At 31.6% G+C, this 23,851-nt stretch overlaps 1 protein-coding gene across 5 annotated transcripts in view; it reads right to left on the reverse strand.

The window, feature by feature from the left end:
* LOC116766076 (ras GTPase-activating protein raskol) overlaps positions 1 to 23,851 on the reverse strand; it is an 86,879-nt gene that overhangs the window by 37,474 nt on the left and 25,554 nt on the right. For 2 of the 5 annotated variants that reach the window (XM_032655734.2, XM_032655738.2), the window contains one exon: positions 23,186 to 23,369. In XM_032655734.2, the coding sequence (XP_032511625.2) occupies positions 23,186 to 23,369 (184 nt within the window). Of the gene's footprint in view, positions 1 to 3,807; positions 3,948 to 9,368; positions 9,626 to 19,049; positions 19,259 to 23,185; positions 23,370 to 23,851 lie in introns of those variants that run through there. The other 3 variants (XM_061527136.1, XM_032655787.2, XM_032655779.2) reach the window with 3 other exon arrangements.

The raw sequence follows: 23,851 nt of genomic DNA on the forward strand, positions 1-23,851 counted from the left end.
TAAAATATTATAATCTTAATAATTCTACATAACGTCGTTGCCGTTGAAATCTTATCATAAAAACTCTTAAGAATGTTACACTTTGGATAGCTTTTGTTAAATATGTATGAGAAAAATTATTCACTACCATACTTAATAGTAAACTCGGATGTAAATTTTTAAAAGCTCATTCAAAACGTTTGCTTTATTTATAAACAATGTATCACAGAAGAGGTTTCACAGGCTTTCGCAAAAGTCGCGTAAAAAGAGAAAGTTGATTGCGTAAACGTTGGACTTCAGGGTGCCAAGTATTAAAAAGCATAAATAAGTATTACCAGTAAGATTATTATTTCACAATTTTAATACTCAAAACCTTATATCCAACAAAAAGTTATTTATTATACAGCTGGCATAAAAAAACTAAATATTTAGTGCTTTTCAGTTTCTTTTTGAATGGATTAAGCATATTTAGCTAGTCTCTGGAATTATCGCAAAGTAAACTTCTTACAACTAAGCCTAAGGAAAGTTGCTTCCGTTGAATATAACGAGCACAAAAACTGGCTATCTAGCATACTGTTATTTTAAAAGTTAATTTATTGCGCAGACTTCCTTACTACGAGAAACCTGTTCTATTACTAGAATATGTTGATTATTATTGACAGGACATTGGCCACCAGTGGGTTCTGATGTTGACATGTCTTTTGATTACATCATGTAAAAATGCAATGTTTTTGATCCATGGAAAAAGATTAAAGAAATTTTAATGACACTTTCGTGCTGGAATCCAAGAATCTTGAAGACTTGGTTGTTTCAAGCAAAAAATCACATAGAACATTTCTATGTCCATTTACTACAGAGTTATTTCATTTTATAGTAAAAAGTTCATTTTATCCGTCATTTAAATTTTTTCAGTGTATAAACGTGAGACAAAATGCAGTAACTGATACCGGAAACGCGGAACGACCGCAGATTCGTCGGTCTTTGTCAGTGGCATGTTCATAAAAAACAATTGTAGTAGAGTCAATCTAAATTAGCTTGTTTGTTTACTTAGAATCATATTAACTTGCTACCAGTGTCTTTGTCCTCAACAATCTCAAGATTCTGGATTAAAAATTATAAACTATTTTATGATTCCTTACGAAGAAACTGTGCTCTAACCATTAAATTTTTTAACATAAAATAAATTTCGATTTTTTGACGATTAATATACTGAATGAATTTATTGCCTACGAATATAAGAATTCTGGTTAGTCTTCTTATGAAGACACACGCAACTGTCAATGTATATTTTGACGATGCTAACACGTAACATTTTGCTAACTCGTAATATGCTCCAAGCACAAGTTTGAATCTTTACACAACATGCTTAGGGTATTCAGATTATCATTTGTTAATCTATCTACACACTGTACCTATATCTTATATGTGAAGATTTATGAAGAATTGAAAACGCTCTGTATGTTTTTTTTTCGACTCATCTATAGCTGTTAGCCCTATTGGCTTTGACGTCACCGGGCAGGGACTTAAATAGTATAACCAAGAAAACAAGGGGTAAGGATAGATTTTACAACCACACTCATTTTACCGTTAGATGCGTCATTTGGTAATTATTAATGTATAAATGATCTCAGTAACTTTTCATGTGATCATTATTAATCCAAAGAATATACACACTAAGGACGCTGCTTGTTATTTTTACTGGAATTACCTCTCACTTGGTTTACTTTTAAAACATAACAGTGAATAATCGATCCAACAATAGCCGAGAACATTTTTTGGTGGTGAGATTCTTTTTACACGTCAATTGACAGATTAAATTTTATAAAAACATGAACAATAAATAGAGGAATTCGAGGACACGTCGCTACTCGACTGTGACGACCACCTCTCACAGAATATCGTATAACATTTACAAGTTAATACAAATCAAATATTAAACTAACGAATTAAATGTCTCATCAAAATATTATCTGCTTTCCTAATATCTAACCTACTATTTGAGATATTTTTATTTATATAAACTATATTATATTCTTTAAAATCTGTGTGTCAAGATTTTCCCGGTCGTATTCTCACGGCTTGTTATCGGCCACTAAGGTAAGTCCTAGACGATAACCATACACTTATCTGTCCCCACCTAAGAACGATTTATATATGTTTATTCGCTACAAGATTATAAGGTTTCAACATCTGTAAAATATCCATTTTGATATTGTTAGTTGTTCATGAGTAAAAAATAAATATAATTTACTAAGCTTTTCTTTTTTACTGAAAATTTATTATATTTGAATTTATTCGCACCAAATTTTATCAACGTCAGAGATTATAACAAATATTGTATAAAATAATAGAGAATTGAACATTCAAAACTCGTTAAGGAAATCTAATAGGTACCTGAAGTACGTGAAAGGGGGTACTTCGGAAAGATCTATCAATCTATTAATTGAAGTCGCATCTAACAATTGGATATTAGAACTATGATTAAAAAAACATTTATATTTCATATTCCATCACATAGGAAATTACTAGATAAAAGCACAAGTCATATTAAGCTCACGAACAAGGACCTAATAGTGTAAACGACGTTATTGTTCACAGAATGTTTTTTGAGAACATTACGACAAGGTTGCCACTCTTTAGTCGTGTAACGGTGATTAAAATTCCGGACTATGGGGCGATTGAAATGAAATTCTCATCGCATTCAGCTATGCACGGTGTGTTAGAAACGTGGACGGAGTTAAGAATACTGATCCGCAAGAATACCTGGCTCTATTATAAACACTCTAATATATATAAATCTTTAATATGCAAATTTCAAGGATATATCTCGAGACAAAAGTTATGTTAATGGTTCAATTAATAATTTGGAGTACCAACAACAAAAATTCCGTAACAAATGTTTTCACTTGAGCCTAACGACACCAGACTAAAGCAATTATATTGGTCTCGAGTGATGTAATGAGTACTTGGGTGGTTTAAGTGAACTTTTTATGTTTCTTAGAACAAAACAGGGTTAGCGAGTGTCTATTGTGTAAATAATATTACAATGGCCGCCAAGCAGGTAGCGAGATGCGGGCCCAAGACGCTTGCTACATATGCGATTTCTTACTCGCCACCCGGCATGGCAGATGTTTGAAATTCAGTACTCACGATGGAATTTGATCGGAGACTCATCTGTTCCTATAATGATGTAATTATAATATCGATGCTTTTTTATAAAAAAATAATAATATGATAAATATTAATATATAAATAAAAAGATCAAATTTACATCTAAAAGAGTTATGTTTGGCATAAATATAGTTCATTAGCGCCTTATAACAAGACCAGCTGATGAGTCCCCATACAGCTTTCAAAGGTGAAACTACGCACATATTAACATGTGAGAATGTTTGAAGTTGACAACTTTTGCTTATCGTTAGAATGATATCTGCGAATGTAGGTAAAAACGTTACAGGCTTATCTCAAAGAGATAATTCGTTTACCTCGTGTTATATGAAAAGAAATTTTTATAAGAGAGTCATTTTTCGGATGTTTATTCGAGGAAGTTTGTTGTATATTAGTCAGAATTTATTATGACGACTCTTAAAGTAGGTGTTAGTTGTCATCACATAAGGTGGACCGAGCCGAGTCCTCGCTATATTTAGTTCCTTGCAGCGGTCCAACGATGTGTACCGGTTAAGGCCACGTTAATCAATATATTATTAAAAGACACATTATTACCAGCATCATGATTGATTAAACATACCGCAACTCAAAACTTAAGATCCAACGTCCATTTATTAAAGAAATGATTCACATCTGAGCGTATAAAAGAATTCTACTAACACATTAACAATTCGTTTGAAGAATGCTTGCGCTAATTTCATACACAATGCGACCGCTAACTAAAACACAATAGTTTACACTTCACAAACGCAGTCCCAACACAGAAGCATTCGTACACAAAATAACTTTAGAGTGATCGAGCACACGACACGCTCGCTACACGATCACCTAGCAACTGTTTACAAAGTACTAACAACTAACCGCCTTGCCACCATCGAAACACCCATGCCTTATGTATATAGCAATACGGTATATTTTAAAACGAACCTTTAATTTTTTTATACAATCATTTCAATGAAAGTTATAATTGACAAAATCATCACAACATCCGTACTTATGGTGCCTTCATGTTATTCGAAGTTGTCACGAGACATAAGGTACATAACATACATTGCTATTGACGCGAAATGGGTAATTAAAAAAAAAAAAGTCTAACGCATTGTTATACTTATTTACCGTATTAATAGTATGAATACTACAACCGCAAGTTAACTGGAAGTGTGAGTAATGCATACTTTTAATTCACCGAATATTTGAATACATTAACATAGCAGCTGCGGAATTAGTACAAGCGATAATTTAAACATATAAACAGATACATTGTAACAAAAGAGCCGTACAAAACATTATATGTATAAGGAAAAATAATACAGGCAGAATATTATCAAGCACACTTTCGATTTTGTATGTCTTAGTGTCTAATAACCCACTGTTATAAAAAAGCCTCAAGTCTCTCACATAATTTTCTGGTCATTTAAAATCCGGTACGGTTTTCTGTTTTAGCTTGACTAAATAATAAAGTTCCGTGAGTTAATTGATTCACGATAACTTGTAAAAATATTTGCTGAATGTGGCTTTTACTTCGTTTTGTTTGTCAGATTAGTCAGCTTACTCGATTACCCTTTCAGTTACCCAAGTGTTATCAGTTTTAGTTGTTACATGAAATCTTCATTCAGATGCCAATTAAATAACAAACTTTCGACCTATAACATTATCTTTCGACAATTATAAAAAATAAAAATATTTTTACCTAACTTTTAAAAAAGACAGAAATAAAAAGTCACATATAATATCTTAATAAAGTCTTATAAAACGACTTGAAAAACCTACTAATTAAAATCTTAACGTTCGCGTTGAAACGCGAAGGAGATGTAGGAACGTTGTTTATAACCTCGCCTGATTTATCGCGCTGCGAGACGGAAATAAAGAGTAAACATCGCTATAATTAAAAGCAAGGAAAACTCAGAGTCTTATTCTCATACAGCGTAATAAGCGATTCTTCAATTCCAGTTCATCACATCGAGCTGCAAATAACGCAACACGTGGGCAAGATAAAGTATGTGTGATAGTGTAAATAAACACAACTCGACACCAAGATAAGGGACCCGCTTTGAAACAGATTGTGACACATTCACACTAACTATATACTATATGTGTATATAGATACAAAGCGTATTACGACACTTCTTCGTTTAGTATATTTTTAATTCCGGAATTCACTATTTTATATCATGTTATAATTTTTTTTTTTACTTATCACAATTCTAATTTAGGCGTCAATCGATAGACCTCTTCATATCTTGCGTAATTTCAACACGAGCAATGTTTTCAAACACTCGTCCCAATTAAACCAGTGAAAAGAAACATCTGCATTGCTGTTAAATGCATTTATATCTGTTATTTAGGTTTTTTTTTTTTTGGCAGTCATTTTAGGTCACGTTTGTAATGAGGAACTTCGACTATTTTATTGGAATTGTTTCGTACCCTACATTCAGCTTCTTACGAAACATCTTCATATAAATCAAATATACTCACCCCTACAGTTGCAACTATAACCTAATAATAGGTAAGGAGTAGCTGAGAGATGTAAATATTATGATATCAAGGGGTTTCCTAATTGATTGTTTAACACAAAAAGCGTTAAGTTTCGGCACCAGACAAAAATTCTCGGAAAGAAGGCATTGATTTCAAAATAACTTTATAAACAAACATGGCGTTCACGCTTTAAAATGACTTTGGAAAGGGTTGCCAACTCAGCGATATAGTCTAGATCATATTGTATTTTAACCAAAAAATCTCTTATTTTGAAAAATACCAGTTACTTATCAATATGGTATTAATATTTAATGTATTTTGAACTAATAAAAACATCTTTACTATTCATATTGTAGTAACCGACAGGAAAAGTGGAGAAATGAGGAAGGAATCAATTAAACAAAGCCGCATTACGCTAAACACAGCTCACTAGAGTACGGAATGAGTTAAACCTAACTGTATAAAAACAGTAAGTGGTAACCCTGTTGGAGAACGGATGCACCGTAACGGTGGACTCAGCATCCACATCAATGCAACATCCGGTGCACGGTCAGCGATACAGGATTAGGACAATAATTAACTCGGCACTCTCATTAGTAAACACGCTTGGATCTCGTTGAAACACCCTCTTCAACACATTTTACTCACAGAGTCGCAAGCACTTTATATTCGCCCGAGTTGGGTACTAAAATAAATTGCTCGGTTTCTAACATAATTAAATAGAAATTCGCGAGATATGTATCAAGGGGAAAGTGTTTTTTTTTTTCATTTCGTATGTAATTTAACGCCACACACTTCACATACACACTCCATGCGTTATCATGTTTAGCCATGAATTAACATAATTAATGGTCACGTTTTGATTTTGAGAGCGTACCTAATAGATGCAGCATGTATAATATAACCTATCTCCGCACTCACCCGTGTAGTATGTTATTTAGTCGTCATTATATCAAACCAGCTCAGGACTTACCTGTAATAGAAAAATTTATGTCATTTAAATTGTAACATTACTGAAGTAAAATACATATGTTATAATATTAGGAATAAGGGTTAGTTTGGTAAACAGAAGTGTATACAAGACATACGGCAATTCATTAGTACAAGTGGAACAAAAGGCGTAATTTTTAAAGAGTAAGTAAGAGTGGGTTGGCTCGTCTTTAATACCAGCAGTGATCCGGCCTCCAGTAAGTCAGTGACTCATACGTTAACGAGCACTCTGCTGAATCATTGTTTTCATCGGCATAATGAAAAGATCTATATTTGTATTGAGAAGTGTAGGCCGTTGTATCATTATAGTTATTGATGTAAGGTTGGCAAATTAAACATCGATATTCGTAACAAAAACGATAAGGCACTTCCAGCTTTTGAAATTGCTTCTGAGATGTAAACATATAAAAAGGCATTAAAGAATTTTGTAATGATCGGCTTCTCTGCTCGGACAACTAGTTTTTTCGTAAAAACTTGCACGCGCTCCCATCCCTAGGGTTGAGGAACGCTGTCTCGTTGATATGTGACGATTTCCATAATAGGAGTAGAAAACTAAGAAAATCACCACATTTATATTAAAATGGTATGAATAAAATAACAGGTTTATTATACTAATGTTTCATGCATGTGTACGTTTAACAAGAATTATACGCAAAGTATATCTAGTCAATAATTCATATTAAGTTAATAACAGCATCTATCGTCTATACTCTATGCCCACTCACGACTCAGACTTCCTTGAAATGTTTAATCTTTAGTCACTACAAGAAGTATGCTAGTAAATTCTAGACACGTTTCTATGATAATGTATGAGATGTAAATAATGTCGAGAATAGTCTGTGAAAAAGTTTGCCATATTTATTACTGACTATATTAGTAGGTACTAATATAATTTATAACATAAATAATAATTTCAAAGCTCTTGACGACTATAAAACATTTGTATAAAACAAAATTTTCCTCATTCAACTTTCATCTCGCCTTCACGAGATCACGAATAGTATAAAGAAATAGAAACGTAAAGTAAGAAATAGAAACGTAAAGTAACGTAAAGTAGGAAAAAAATTGCAAAAATAGCCTAAATTTTGTTCCTTCGTGTTAATGAATTAAAACACACTTGTATGCCTTTAATATGACACATCTCAAGGGCTTTAAATGCAACAAGTTTCAAGAAGTCGCTTCATACAAATTAATCAATTAACGCAATTGATTAAGTCTGGTTTTTTTATATCTGTCTCTTGATATGGGACGATAAATATTTTACATCAATCTTATTACTTAACATCAACGACAACCCTGGAGTAATGAGGTCAAAGCTGTGAAACTTTCAGCCATCCGCTTGTTGCGTCAGACGTGTCCATGGATAATATTCGTTATTTATTACCAAAACCGACATTTATACAGCAACTCTGTTTTAAGATTTAATTTTTAAGTTACCGTCAATGTAAAATATAATTACAGGAAATATTGCTTTAAATACATTTTAAGGATAAATGTCAAACGTTCCTAGTCACCGTCATGATTAAAATCTTTATTTCAATGGTTTTAGGAATTAGTAAAATTCTTCTTTATCTAATAATGACAAAGTTTATATAAAAATTTCCACACAATAACACATAAAACGATTATCTTTATAGATTTTTACGAACGCAGTCCAATTAGGTATTAGCCATTAATGTTTGTGGTTATTTTTCATAATGCTCACTATTGTGTACTGTGTAGGCTGAGAGCGACGATCTATTGAGCGGGTGTTGGTAATTAGCTGGTTTACGTAAACCCGTGGAAACCGTGTCATGGTGCGAGCATTGTATGAAAACTTAACAATAATGAGACGCCATAAATATGTGAGCGTTAGGTAAAGAATATTGTGAACCTTTTACCTTATTCATTATAACTACAAACAAATACTGTATCTAACTCAATTAAACATTTAAACAATATTGAAGATCGCTGAAAATCTGACAGAGGAAGTGATTACACTCTACTAACATATCTAAGGAGCAGTTACGTCTTACGCTGTATTATGATTCCCTTTTGGTAATGTTATTGTTTCAATGTAAAACACAGTGTAGCGGATTGCCAAGTGATGTCCTTTCACGCTCCTTGATCCAGACAAAGACTATTGTAGTCGTATTAGTTTACAGGCCTCTAAAGGAATAGACAGCGCACATATTATATGAAGTCTAGGATATCAGTCTATTTATCTTGATGAATGTAATTATTTCGGACTTTGCTGATGGACATCTAACACCAATTGAATGAAAATTTTGATTTTCTAATAAAATCAAACGGGTTTTAATTTTTCTGTAGTAAGTACAATACCTATCGTAACTTTATATCATGTTATTCAGTAACGCCTTTATAAAAAGTAAAGGTCTCTCTAAAGGCGGACTCAACGAAAATGTCACGAAGATTAACCTTAACAAGGCGCTGTTATTGTTATAAATAGAATAGAATGATTCATATTTTCATTTTGTTTTCTTTAGCCACGACGGAAAAAAGCGTTTTTACAAGTCGCATTCGACTACGAAAATTTTAGATTATATTTTATAAGAGCCAAGTATATCATTACTCATGTATATTATCTCTATACTAGTACAAACCCATCTATTGTTTAGTTTTCATAACATTTATTTTTCTATAAAATAACATAGTCTTTTATTTGACAGAACATATTCTAATAGAATTCAATAATTTATTTTACTTAAACAAACCGCTGAGAGTGCCATCTAGCGGGGAATAGTGGCAATACTTACATGCTCGTAATGCATCCAGAGATGGCGGCAGTGTCGCGGCATTTCCTCCTTTCATTGCCGACAGGGCGGCGTAAGCGTCTGGATCACACGGAAGGACATCACTGTATTTTCTCTTCTTATTTATTATTGCCTTCCACATTTTAAATTTTGTCCTCTTTGGCCTTTGTAAGCTCATTCACGTAACTAATATATTAAATTGTATATCACATTTCTAAATATATTGATATCTTTATCTCCAATAGAATGTTAAAATAAGCCTTTAATATTTTCAATGTGAATAATAACGTTTAGCACCCTATTTTTACTGGCAATGATAAGTTACACTTGAAGGGATACCGCTCTATTGTAAGAGCCGTGTTTAAGTGCGTCACTCAAGTCTCCAACCGTTGACAATTGACGGTTAAATCACTGGTCAGCAGTGCAACAACTCGGTAACAATGCTCAATGAACATAGGGGCACTGCCCTTGCGATATCTGCATACATTTCCTTACCGAGTTCTTTATTTGCATGCATCAAGGTAATATTTTGTTTTTTAATTGATTCTGTGCGTCACCGTCAAATAAACTATCAGTAAACATTGCATGAATTTGTTCTATTTTTATTGTACAATACTGGCGACGGCGGTCCTTGTACGGAAATGTAATTCTAGTCCATAAAACGGTTCGTGACACTTATAAAAATAAGCTGCAGGTGCAGGCTTCGCCTTAATGCGAAAAAGGGGTTTCTAAACTCGCTACTGTAACAGTAGCCTTCTTTGGTATAAAAATAGAACTACAAATATATTAGCTAGCTTCTGACCGCAACCTCGCTCACTTTTGAGATGTGTGTGGATTATGTAACATTGAATTCCAAATGATACACACTAACACACCAGTACAGATACAGTCACGTACGCATGCTTGATGCACGTTTAGAAAAATAAGCACAATCTGTATATCTGTAGCATGTCTTTACTAAGACATAGGTGCACTCGAACAGAAACTAAATTATAAATTATAATTTGGGACCTTGTACATCGGTTATCACGATAATGACTAAGTTAAAAAACATTATTGTAGATACATATATTTTTAGAGAACTTAACAACATAATAAAACAACATGTTAGAATAGAGTCGTAAAAAAGCTTTCACTTTTATAACAAAGATTATATACTTGTGGATGACTTTGAGTTTTATTTTGTGAATGTTTATTCGCATTACTAATTAAGTGCATTATTAGGTAAAACAACGAACGTTATCTTGAGAGGATATCAATCATTGTGATTGGAACAATGATGAGAATTTTGCTAAATTTCGTAAATTACAGTCCTGTTAATAAATATAAATGAGAAAAATATGAACATGGCACTAAATTTGATATATATTTTTGAATTATTTGTTATAAAATTTTGTTCCTGATATATATTATTTAAAATTTATATTCAATTTAATAAAAAGTAACCTAATGTTAGCACTATATGAATGTATATTCAAACGAGACGCTTTATATGTTACAGACCATTCAAAATATATGATAACATTTAAAAATACATATACACATAGAGATAAATAATTATTAGAATGAGTCAACACACAGACTACAAGTATCCAACAATGTTTGAGGATGTCAGGAAAATGAAATATAAAATACCGAAGCGGATAACTGTTCAATGTTTGGTGCATATTCTAAAACCTAAATACTACAAATAAGAAATGAACTTGGTGAGCTTGTTTTGTAATTTAAACACACATTTTAACCGACTTCAAAAAGGGGAGGTTCTAAATTCGTCTATATTTTATTGATTAGTTGAAAAACTAAGTTAAATATAGTTAGAAAAAATTAAATTTGAATACAAGTAGATGTTATAGGTGTTACGTATTATGTATTTAATAGGTACCATAGTTTTAGGCTTTATATAAACTTTCTTAGAATCAGGTTCAGTTTCGAGGACAAATCAAATTATTAATATTTATTACAGTCCCATTGTTCAAACCTTCGTAAACAATGACATTCGTGGCGCGATTCAATGGTTACAATAATTATTGTTGGTTTAAATATATTACGCAGCTGTTAAGTGATTTAATTAACTAACGAATTATTTATGTATGATAAGAGTAATGTGACGAGAAAACAATAGGATTTAGAATAATTTAAATGCTTCTTGTAAATTCATTGCCTAAACGAACTAGGTGTTCTTATTATTACAGCAAAGATTTTTTTTTACAAAAGCCAAGAAAATGTTAAAAATATTATTCACGTGGTTGTCTTCGAAATTGTTTATGCGCATGTAATACTAAACTGTAATACGTCTAATGTATAAAAAATACACATCTTATATGTATTTCGAACTACAAAAATTATTATATAAAATATACAAAAAAAATACTATTGCAAAAAATTTATCCCGGTTGTATGACCTAAACCTGAAACGCATACATTTTTATGAAAATACAGAAGAAAACATGACGCACTGAAATAAGAAACGAACCTAAGATAAGAGAATTAGATGAGATGGTTATACTTGACTAGTTGCGTCCCATTAACGGCTGACACGATGATTCTATAAAGCCGTTTCCACACCTACGTGTAACGTATCATAATTCTCACAAACTGATTAGAAAAACGTTTAACCTTGCACCGTCTGATGAGCAATAGACAGTATGGTGGGTGGCACGAGTCCAAGTCGATTGTTTACACCATCACAGATTTAATGGCAGCGTACTGTATAAACTATAAATAAGGATACGTAACAGTTCATTGTTAATAGAAACCAAACACCGGACGTATTGAGAATATTGACGTAATCCACCAACATCTATATAGTTTTATGAAGCAAAACCTATACATTAGAGATGAGTAATTCAGTTATTATAGAACACGTTCCGAGACAACGTGTGAAGAATATTTAGTGAAAATCAGTTGTAGTGGTCATCCTTGATATTTCCAATGCTTGTTTATAACTTAGATAACACAAATAACGTCACAAAGAGCCTATTTAAATTCCGAATAGACACACCCATTACACAGTAATGGACACAAAAGATACGTTTAAGTATGTAATAACTAAATAATTATAAAAAATATATAAAATATATCAAAATGAAAGCAAACAGTTCATATGGAGCCCAGTAACATAAGGAGACTGCCCTTGGTTATGATAATTAAATATCTTTTGCGATATTAAATACATTTAAGACTGAGTCACATTGAAACCCGATGAGGCAAACATATTGAAATGAAATCCTTATACGTCTAAAACTTGAATGTCGATACTCAATATTAAACAACATAAAAATGCGTAATTTAATTTTTGTTTTCAATATATTTGTTAAGACACAGATACCTAATTTTATAGTGATTTTAAAAAACGCGCAACGGATCCGAGATCATTCTTACTTAAATTTACTGTTTCATAAAATATTAAACACAAAATTTTATTAATCCTAACCAGACCATCGCTCTATGCATATCCCTCATGGCTCTTATAATATGTGAGCTGATCCAGCGATATCATTCCAGCTGACGTCACTGCCAGGACTAAAGCTGTCGATTCAAGATGCACTTGTTTAAACCGAGGAACCTTATAAGGAACCCGGTTTAGTGTTTGTCATATATGTTTTAATATTGTTTCGACCGTTATGACCTTGCCATCGTTATCTTCGTCTCATGCTAAGCAATATTGCGATTTACGATCTACAATGTTGTGCTATATATATAATAATATATATATATATGTAGATAAATAAGTAAAATGTATATGTTTGGTCGTAATTCATACAGCATATGATCAAGTTTAATTTTCATACATTGTAATTATAAAAAGGCTTTTTTCGAGTTATCGCAACATTTTTAAGACAATACAGAAGTACAAGGAGGCTAAATTAACAAAAGTACTAAGGTCAGATAGTCAAGTGTTAAAATAATCAACGCCGTACATAATAGCTTTTAATATATATTTAGATGCTTTTAAATTATGACATTACGATTATATTTATGCAATAAGTGTTTAGAATAACATATTACCGGTTATTATGTAACTCGATAGACCGATGTAGCCGTTAGCCATTAATTAAAATTTTATCATATAATATAATATATGTTATTATCAGTCTGATTATATATTTAACATGCGATAGTTATTTTATTGTCAGATCGAACACACATAAATAATTTATTATAATTTGATAGCGTTCAATAAAATCTGCTTTCATATTTGCCTCATGTAAATTTCACATCGGTCGTATGTTTAAGTTATGAGACATGAAAATGTTTCTTTAATTAAAAAAAAAATAAGGATATTTATTAACTGATTACCTACATTTGATTGGTGAGTTCCAAGGGCAATTGTATATGTTACGGACTCGATGACCGATTTGACATTACACTTAATGCCCAGTCATTTTTACTAAAACGTCCCTTATTCACTAAGGATTTGTTTCGTCACAAATGTTCCTTTCATTTTCAAAACACTCAGCTTCTATATAAAATTATGTAGTGAAAATGAAGAAGGATTTTTGTATAGTACCATGCAGGTCATTGTGATGACTAACAACGTCGTCAGTGTTTCACGCCACTCACAAATAAACGCAGTACCCTTAATGCTCATCTTACCCTGCACTTTAATGTATTCAGAAAGCATCCCTCACAGGTTTAAAAGGGGTGCCTAGGACTCCCCTCGGTCGTTATGGATAGTGCCTAATGAATTCAGGGGATATGCCGGAGGGGTTGAATGAGCTAAGTCTGCAATTTAGACGTTTGAGCCCTAACATTCATCACACCCCCGTTTAATTAGTACCAAAAATCGCTTAATCGCTTTAAAGCCATTAAAAGGCGCGTGGGTTACAGATTAAAGCTTTGCATTAAACAGAACATCATTATTTTATACGACAGCAAAACATTTTTAAAAATATAAACTTAATGTTATAAGAAAAAAATATACAGCTCATACCTAATATACATATATATGAGAATTAAGATGTAACTCAATACACATTTTCTCCAATCTCACCAACGTCTGAAACCATCTCATATATCTTTTAGACTTAGGCCCGACGCCAAACCCCCATTTTATTTGTGTGCAATATTTTACCAAACCGACCACTCCGTGTAATTCGGACGTGAACTCACGTACATAATATTTGTTAAGTCTTTTGTTTATTGCTATGAAATAATGAGTTTCGCTTTTTATTGGTTTTGTTTTCATATATACAATATGTACTGTAATAAATACATCGTCTGTGAAAAAGTTTGATGACGATTTGAAAAATCACGATGCTAGTGATTTATTTAAAAGCATCTTAAAAACAGCACTTGTCTAAATCACCAATCAAAATTATGAAATTCACAAATTATGAATATAAATTCTTCACAGACAGTTTTTACAAGCCAGTGGAGCCACCATTTTGATCTGGCTATTCTATCGAACACTTTTGATTATACGCCTACTCTACTCCTGTGTAATGCGACATGCAATAGACGGATAAAAAAATTAATACAATGTAATAAAATCTTGATTTTAAAATAGTAAACCGATACTAAATAGGTCAAATCACTATTTTAAACTAAGAAAGGGGATATAGGAGATATTTTTTAATTAAACTTACTTAGTTTACATTTCGATAAAACACGGTCACCTTACTTATGGTATCGGCATTCCATTACAAGAAAGTTCAATCAAAGCGAACGACGTGGAAAAGAAAACAGGAAAAGCAATTATGCTGAGACGCCATGGAATGTTATGGAAGGAGCAGAACTATTTAACAGGCATTCTCGATTTCTACTGACTTCAACATCAATCAATATACTTCAGTACTTCCCTCTCCTATTTTATTAACCCGTAGACTAGTTTATTTATATTTATTGACATAACAAAAATCGTGATCAAATCTCATTACTTACTGTGAGTTAACAGACGTTATTAGAATTTACGAATATAATCTATAAATATATATCACAAATAAAAATTTTCCGTAAACATGATCGGATATATTTGACATCTACTCGTATATGAGTTTGTATTAAATAATTTTAAGGTAAATAATTTTAGTACTACTAAACTTTAAATAGACTAATCTTAAATCTGTTTTACAACAGATTAGATTGTAATATCAAACGACCCTGTCTTTATTGACACAAGGACGTGCGACATTTTATTATCTGATAGCTAGACATCAATAAGTTTTTTTTAAATTTACCGTAAATTTTCAGAAGCGATTTCCACCGATTTCGATAATATAACATATAACGATATTCTGATTTTATTAATTGTTTGGCGCATTCAAAATAAATATTATTTCCATGGTAAAAAAAATTCCGATATTTATAAATTACCCAATTTGTCTCCGAAAATTTACTAAATTTTTTTTAGAGAAAAATGAATGAGCAAAATGTCGAATATCAAAATAAAAAGAGTCTACAAATAAACGAAAGATAAAAATGTTTTTTATTTTTTTTAAATCATTTTCGGATAGATTTTTAAATTGGTTAAAGTTTTTTTTAAAGTTGGTTAAAGGTTTTTTTAAAGTCACTGAAAATGTAAAAATAAATACTGGAACATATATATATATAAAATTTTGAAATGACCAAAAATAGTGTAGACTACTTCAAAACATTCATAAAATTTAATCTTTATTTTATATGAAATTACTTTCTCCGTCAAGTTTCACTAGTTGTTTGACAACTTGTTTATATTTATGACGACTGTTACTTAATAGACAGCTGATTTATTTAATTATTGACATCAAGATACCTTGTGGCGTACACCTACCTTCAAAAAGTTCATACCGGAAATGTTTTGCATTTTAATCTATTATTTATATATAAATACATTATCATTTTTAATTTGGGACATCGACAGTCCTAGCAAAGAAATAATTCTACAGCGCAGTATCGTTTAGAGTATTTTCATATTATATATATATACCGCCAGATACAATTTCAAAACATTTCCCTGTAACTTTTGCCTGTTGTTTTATATTATGTTTAATATGAGAAAGTATTTTGAATGTAACACAATTTGTTTCTGCAAAATAAAATTTAAATCATAATATTGAATACTATTTATTAGTCAACATGCAATTTATATATTATGAAATAGTCAATTAAATATTCGTTAACACGTAAAGATTGATAAGACATAATGACAGTATTACGAATCTCAACTGATCACCTCTGATCAACTGGCACATTACAGCACAACAGGAAGCGCATCACCTAATCAATGTTATCTATTTAGCGGTATTTCGCCAACACGAAACTTTTATGCAATGAAAGTTTTACATAAGTGGAGTATGAAATCTATGATTGTTAATACAGTTCTATCTTGGAATCTAAAAATTTGGTAACAATAACGTCTAACGGATTTATTATCCGTAACTAATAATTTGCAGTAACCGTACATGGTGTGTCATATTTTGATCCGCTGATAGAAAATAAGGCTCTTAACGATGTCTCATATGCCATTTTTTGAATTGAAACAATAGCAAGTTTAGTTTGAACAAAATAAAAGCACTACAAATTAAGAGTTATCGCAAGCCGCACAAGACAAGACAAATATAAATTTTATATAAGAAACAAAAATAGCTTAACAAAAGATTTGCAAGGATTACTAGGACCTATTAAAAATTTAACTTAGGTAAGAAAAAAGACGTACTGCTGGAGAGACCGTAACGCACGGTGTTCAGGAGCTGTTGCTTCTGTATTGATTTTAATTTTATATAGTAACGTCTATTTAAAGTTAAAGTTTGGTTTTTTAAATCTAGTTCTTCCATTGGTGGATATTTTGGTTCATCGTTTTCTAGAATGGTGCTGATTGGTTAGTTGGAGTGCAGACGGATTGATGGATTGGTTTGAAGAATAATTTGGACGTACATACATATATCCTCAGTCAAATTGATTGATTGAACTGCATAGTAATCCAGGGTCTGGATCCCAGACTGATTGATAAACTGGTCTGCAGACTAGTAATTAGTTTTGTTTTCAGGCAGTTTAATAGATCAGTTGGTAGACTAATCAGTCGATAGGTTTGTAGACTGGTCAATGGATACATCTGCGACTGGTTAGTGGGTTTATTTACAGATTTATATGGTTTTTTTTTATATCACACTTTTTACCGCATCTATTGTTTTTAATATCAAATTTCAATGAAGGATTTTTGTGCAAATAGATATTTCAATATTAACCTATATTAAGACAATGTATCAATAAATAGTAAATGCAAAATTAATTTATAGCAACATAATAACAATTCTTCTTTTATCCTCAAAAATCAATTGCCATTTTTTTATTTATATTAGAAAGCTACTTTTGTGTATAAATTTGTTTTTATTTGGAGATACATATTTTAATACAAGATATTAATAAAAAAGGAATCGTGCAATGGTAATATTTCCGTATGATATGTTTTCTCCATCCGGCTTAAACGTCATTCCACTCTTAAACGCTGTTTGAACCGTATACAGACAGCGCTTATAGAGTGAGTAACCGTATACAGAGTTCCCACATTTAAAAAATTATATCTTCAAAATAAATATACAAAAATTATGTCTGATTTGTTTATAAAATTATTTACACTTTCTGAAAACAGGAATCTTCCTGATTACACGTTTTAATAGTCACCTAATCTAATCATAGAATAAATATTCCTTGATGTGCAATAATATACAACCTCCTTACATACAAACTTCATACTCTCGTAAATCGTAAGCATCACTTCTTAAATTTCATATGTTTATATTAATCGAAATCAATATTTAAATTAACTACGTATAATAATAATTTGACGCTGTATGTATAACCATTTTATTATTTTTAACTACCGCTATTGGAGGTCTATAGTTTAGATATGATTTTATATATAAGATGATACAATATCTGTACATTATCTAGAGATTATCTGTTTTTTGTTTTTTTTTTTGTATCTGCGAAATATGAATTTACTAAGCTTAATAATTTTTGTAACAAAACACTTGTCTGAATGTGAACCGTACTTAAAATAGCTGGTAATGTATCGTGAAAGATAAAGAATTCCTTCTATTCCATTATTCATAAATACTCATACCTTATTACAACCAAAATATAAATAACATCACATCACTCACAAACAGTCTTTGTTTAGATTTGAGATGACGCATTAATTAAAAGAAAACGGTAGAAACCCATTTATAATTAACAACAGTAGAAAATCTTAAATTATAAATAATGATATGATTTTTTGGATACGTAATTTTAATGTGTAATTTCAGACTTAACTCGCTTATTAAATTAAAACTTTGATAGGAAACACAGTTTTATTTAATTTAAATGAAACTAATATTTTTCAGATAAACTACGCGGATTTTATTGTTTAAAAAACAACATAATCCCGACGTTTCGGTTACTTTTCAGCAACCGTGATCACGGGCAGACGAGATGTGAATCTCAAAAATATTAGTTTCATTTAAAAGAATAAAACTCGCGAAAATCTTAGATCTCATTAGTTTTATTTAATGTAATCAAAACAAAATAAATTAAAAATATACATCTATTGAAGTGTTTAGAATGCGAGTTTGTAGAAAAAAAAAGTTGAATGTTAATTTCTAAATAGATCTACCATCGACCATGATTTAAAGGTCGTATCCTTAACTGGGAATAGAAAATATCGAGACATTAATAAATATTGTAACTTATCATTGCCATATAAAAATATTATAAAAAAAATACCCATAGAACGTGTAGTAAAGATATCCAAAATCTATTCACACTTCACACAACAAAACACATCACAATTTCAATATTATGTATAAATAATAACGCACAACGAAAAACTTTTTCCAAAAGCGACGAGTGCGTTAATTTTTTCAGTTATAAAAAAGGCGCTTTAAATCCGAATCCCATGTCTGTCGAGTCGGAAGCGACATAACGCACTGACGTGAACAGAACGCCGCGAGTCGCTGACAGAGAAATGCAGGGGCGTCGGATATTATGCGATGGCCCTCTGTAATTTTCCGCTTATTAGAAAATTCATATACAGAAAGTAAATGTCTTTCATTTGTCACTATAATCAAAGTGTTGTTACCATTATTGCTGCGACTACATGACTTATAAGCAATCAAATCTTAGAGGTCATAACGTTTGATATCGTGAAGTAAAAGCGCTGTGTTGGGATTACGTTTTTTTGTTCAACACGAGTTCTAAGATGCAGCCCTAGTGTAGATTGCAGTGCAGACAATAGACAGTAGACATTGCGCCAGTGTCTGATATGAATCGCATATAGTTCATATCCGATATCCAGACTCGCAGTGAGCTCTTTATGCCGTGGTATAGTTTCGACTGCATTGCGGGATTTTGCATCCATGATAAATAAAGCGGCTTTTGTTATATGTGGAACAGATAGTAACAGACCTTACTAAAATAATATTTTAATTGTGACTTGACATTCACTTGTCAAGGCGACCGACGGTTTAGCTATTTTTTTTTATTTGCCTGATAATTCTCAGCCAGCCATCCATAGCTTTTATATTACATTAAATCTAATAATACTTATAATCGAATAGCCTCGAATAATGAATTATTATGAATTTAATACAACTGTCTCATTACAAGGGTATTTTGAATACTTCATACCCTATTATTAAACTATATAAAAAGTATTAATTTGAGCACATTTAAGGAAGCGCTATTGGCATACGAAGCACTCAATCAACTACATTGATTCAAAACTAGAATGACAAATCGTAACACCAATTCGGGAAGAAAAAACGAAAAATGCGGAATTGCCAAGATAAATATCAGCGAAAATCTCTCTCCTCTCATGAATTGTAATGACATAACTGCGCTCTGTGTTTTGTAGACAAAACAAATAAATAGTAAATATTTATTTAAGAGCATGATACATCGTGTAAGTCATCAAATGTTTCACATATGTACGATCCTGTATGGTTTTCCTTGTTACAGGATTGGATGGATGTGTTTACGTTGTTATCATGAGTCCAGTCTTGAAGTAGGTATTGTATATAACAACGGGATGTTCCTTGTATTATAAATATAAATGGAAAAACGAAGGTCAGAATAAATTATCGAATACGTTCATTAATTATAAAGAAATCACTTTGACAGCTCTCGAGGCAGATTTAAGATACACCTACACATTAAATAATTACCGTCTTACCGTGAATCAAGGGTACTATTTTAATATAAACTTCAGTATAAAAATATGACAATTAATATAATATTTTATTTAATTTTTATAATGTAAAATATTTCAGTACAGAAAGTTGGAGATGTATTGACTATTGAGTCCTTTGATTTGAGGGGAGAGCGTACGAGGTATATCGATGGGTTGAATATTTAATATTCGACAGTAAACAAATTCACGACCATTTTGTATATATTAATGTATTTCCTTTGTTATTTTTTCAAGCGAAGTCATATATGTGTGTACAATAAATCAAAACCATGAAAATCGGTGTAGCTGTTCTTGAATTAAAATGGTGTAACTATCAAGACGGTAAAGTCTTGATAGTTACACCATTTGTATGTAAATAAAGATTTTTATAACGTTATGAAAAAAGGCAAAATTGTAATCCTAATAACACAGAAACATAGAATAATTTCGTATTTGTAACAAATTTGAAATTATTCAGTATTGTTGTTTAAAATGAAATACTCAAATTATTTGTCAGACAGACTTAGACTAGACTAGAAGACTAGAAGACAGCTTAATTTGCATTATATATATAACTTTCTGTACTATAACCCTAGCTATAATCATCAAACCCTCAATATTATTACGGATTAAATATAGTAGGTATGTTTTAAATTAACAAATTCTGCTCAGCATAATGAAGATATCTGTTAAATTCTTCTTATACTGACGATACCGGCTATGTTTGACGCTACGACGTACATAAAACCCAATACTAATCTGTCGTGCCAAATAATTTTTTGGAACAATAATTCCCGCATGCCACATGCATTGTTAACCACAGTCTGTAGTATATGCTATTGTAATATATGCTTTATGTATATAACAGTAAAAGCTAAATAATGATTCTTTGTTTCATTAGGCATGCATTAATATTCAGGTCGGACGTCGGCAGCGTTTATAGGAACCGATGTGTAAGCCTCTACACCCGTTGAATTAGTTTGACCACAATGACTCATTACACCCTAACACTGTACTGTTATAAGAAGCGTTTTATTTATGTAAAAAAATATATTTCACGTTGATACGCCATTACGGATATCGCTACCGTAACCGATTGTCAGAATGCTGTAGGTTAAGCGTCACCTCAAATATTTCTGAAGCATAGTAAAAAGCGAAACAAAAAATATAACTCGTTACCAAATTAGAAATGCTGTTTCCCTTCTCGAATTCAGCTACTTCTATTTTTGTTACCGTCAATACATTCCTTGTTTAATATTCCCGATATTCTAGGAAATTTGAAATATAATTTTATACTGCAAATAGTATTAAGTTGTTTACGTACATCGTATCACATATTAGTATCCGGCTCTACAAATAACTGGAACTCGTCAACAATATGAAATTTAAAAGTACGTTAAATTTAATAGCTAACAAAAATGTAATGTATGGGTAAGTTTAGTTTATTTTTATTTACCAGAGCGATTGATACGATGTCATTGGAAACGCTTCAAGGAAGCAATGTCAATTAAAAACGGCCGGGCCCTAATTGTGTCCATTTGACTGGATTGCGCCAGACGGGGAAGGGCCGTGGTACCGGCTAGCAGACGATAAAAAGTCTAGTGCTTTCTAACTAGAAGTGGACTGAGAGACAGTGTCAATACCAACATATAGATGTTTAGAAATGTTTATTTTTTAATTACAAATACATAATGAGATCTATGAGTTTCGCGAGTATTCATTTAAATGAAACTAATATTTTCGGTATACTACGCGTATTTTTTTTTAACTACGTACTCGTCTGCCCGTGATCGAAATGTTGGGAGTATGTAGTTTTTTAAAATAATAAAATACGCGTAATAATCCTAAAATATTAGTTTCACTTATACAAATAGATGATGAGGAAATAATTGCATAGAAAAATCACGGTAAGGTATAAACAATATGTGCAATCATTCTTTTAACAGCACATACCTACTCCGTATTAGTGTTATTAATCTTTTTTGTTTCTTGTCCAATGTCAATAGTTTTATATGAACCATAAAGTTTCTAAAGTCTAAACAGAGTTTTCATATGAATTAAGCCATAAAGTTGGATAATAACGTTCAGAAGTATGCAGTTGATGCGTGAAGCTGGTTGTAATCGATTGGCACCGGATGGGTGCGCAAGCGTCACATCGATTCCATTATCATTGCACACAGGGTTGATACGCAACCACGTTATCTGTTCTTGTTTGATATCACTAACAAACTTTTATTAGATTAATCAAAAAATATGTAATGTTCACATTGCAGACTCGTACGACTTTTAACAATAAAAAAATATTATATTACCCACTACGATATTATGAGTGGGAACCCTGCATATCCTGGTAATGGTACTCTAAAAATGTCACCATTTTATAAAATGCCAGCTAATCGTAATGTCATGGCTAATAAAGCAATGATGATTAAAAATTTCTTCAAATAGAATATAATAAAAGCAGGTCAGATAAATACTTACAATTAAAATATATAATATATTAAGTGAAAAAAACTCTAGCATTGTAAAATTAAAATAAAACGTAAGTTTCAAAAGTGCGTCCTCTAGCGTGAGGTAGCGACAGCACAGAAGCTACAGCAAACTAGTTAACGTAATAATAGATGGCATTGGTTCAAATCATTAGTTCAGCTTGCACCACTAGATGGCGTTATGGTATTAAAATAATTCCTACCTTGTGATGGCAGTGCCCGTAATGAAACTGCATCTTCTTCGATCTCGTCCTCGGCTTCTTCTTCTGTAATCGAAGGAGGGGCCGCCCAGCATCTTAATCTGACTCCATTTCCGACATTAGTGCCGCCATCTATTCTCACTCGGGGTAAACTGCGCGTGGCGTATTCCCCGTTATTATTGGATGCCTAAAGGATATACATTAAAAGATTAAATAAATACCAATTCGGAATAAGTTAGAACATTTATTTGGATATCAATTGTCCCTCATCTTGTTTAACAAAGTTAAGAGATCCTATTATAGAAGTTTATTATGTAGTTATTACTTGTCTACAGATAAGAAGCTTCTATTTACGGCCAGAGACTTACAGCCAATAGATTCTAGAGTGATAATATTCAATATGTCCAAGTATAAAACATATTAACTACGGCCCTTACAATCAAAGGAGTTTCATATTTGTTACAATATAACTCATTATCACAGTATTAAATTGAATTGTAAAGAATTAGAGGTGGCGCTAGTTAAGTACTATTTTATAAAAGAAATTAAATTAATTTATATAAAACAATGGGATGTCATATCTTAATAGAGATCTTGGGCTGAAATTTTTTTGCTAAAGGAAATAAGTACAGAAATTGCGGTGTAAGTAAATATGTATCAACATAATGT

Source organism: Danaus plexippus (assembly GCF_018135715.1).
Source record: "Danaus plexippus chromosome 3 unlocalized genomic scaffold, MEX_DaPlex mxdp_34, whole genome shotgun sequence".
In the NCBI taxonomy this organism is placed as follows: Eukaryota; Metazoa; Arthropoda; class Insecta; order Lepidoptera; family Nymphalidae; genus Danaus; species Danaus plexippus.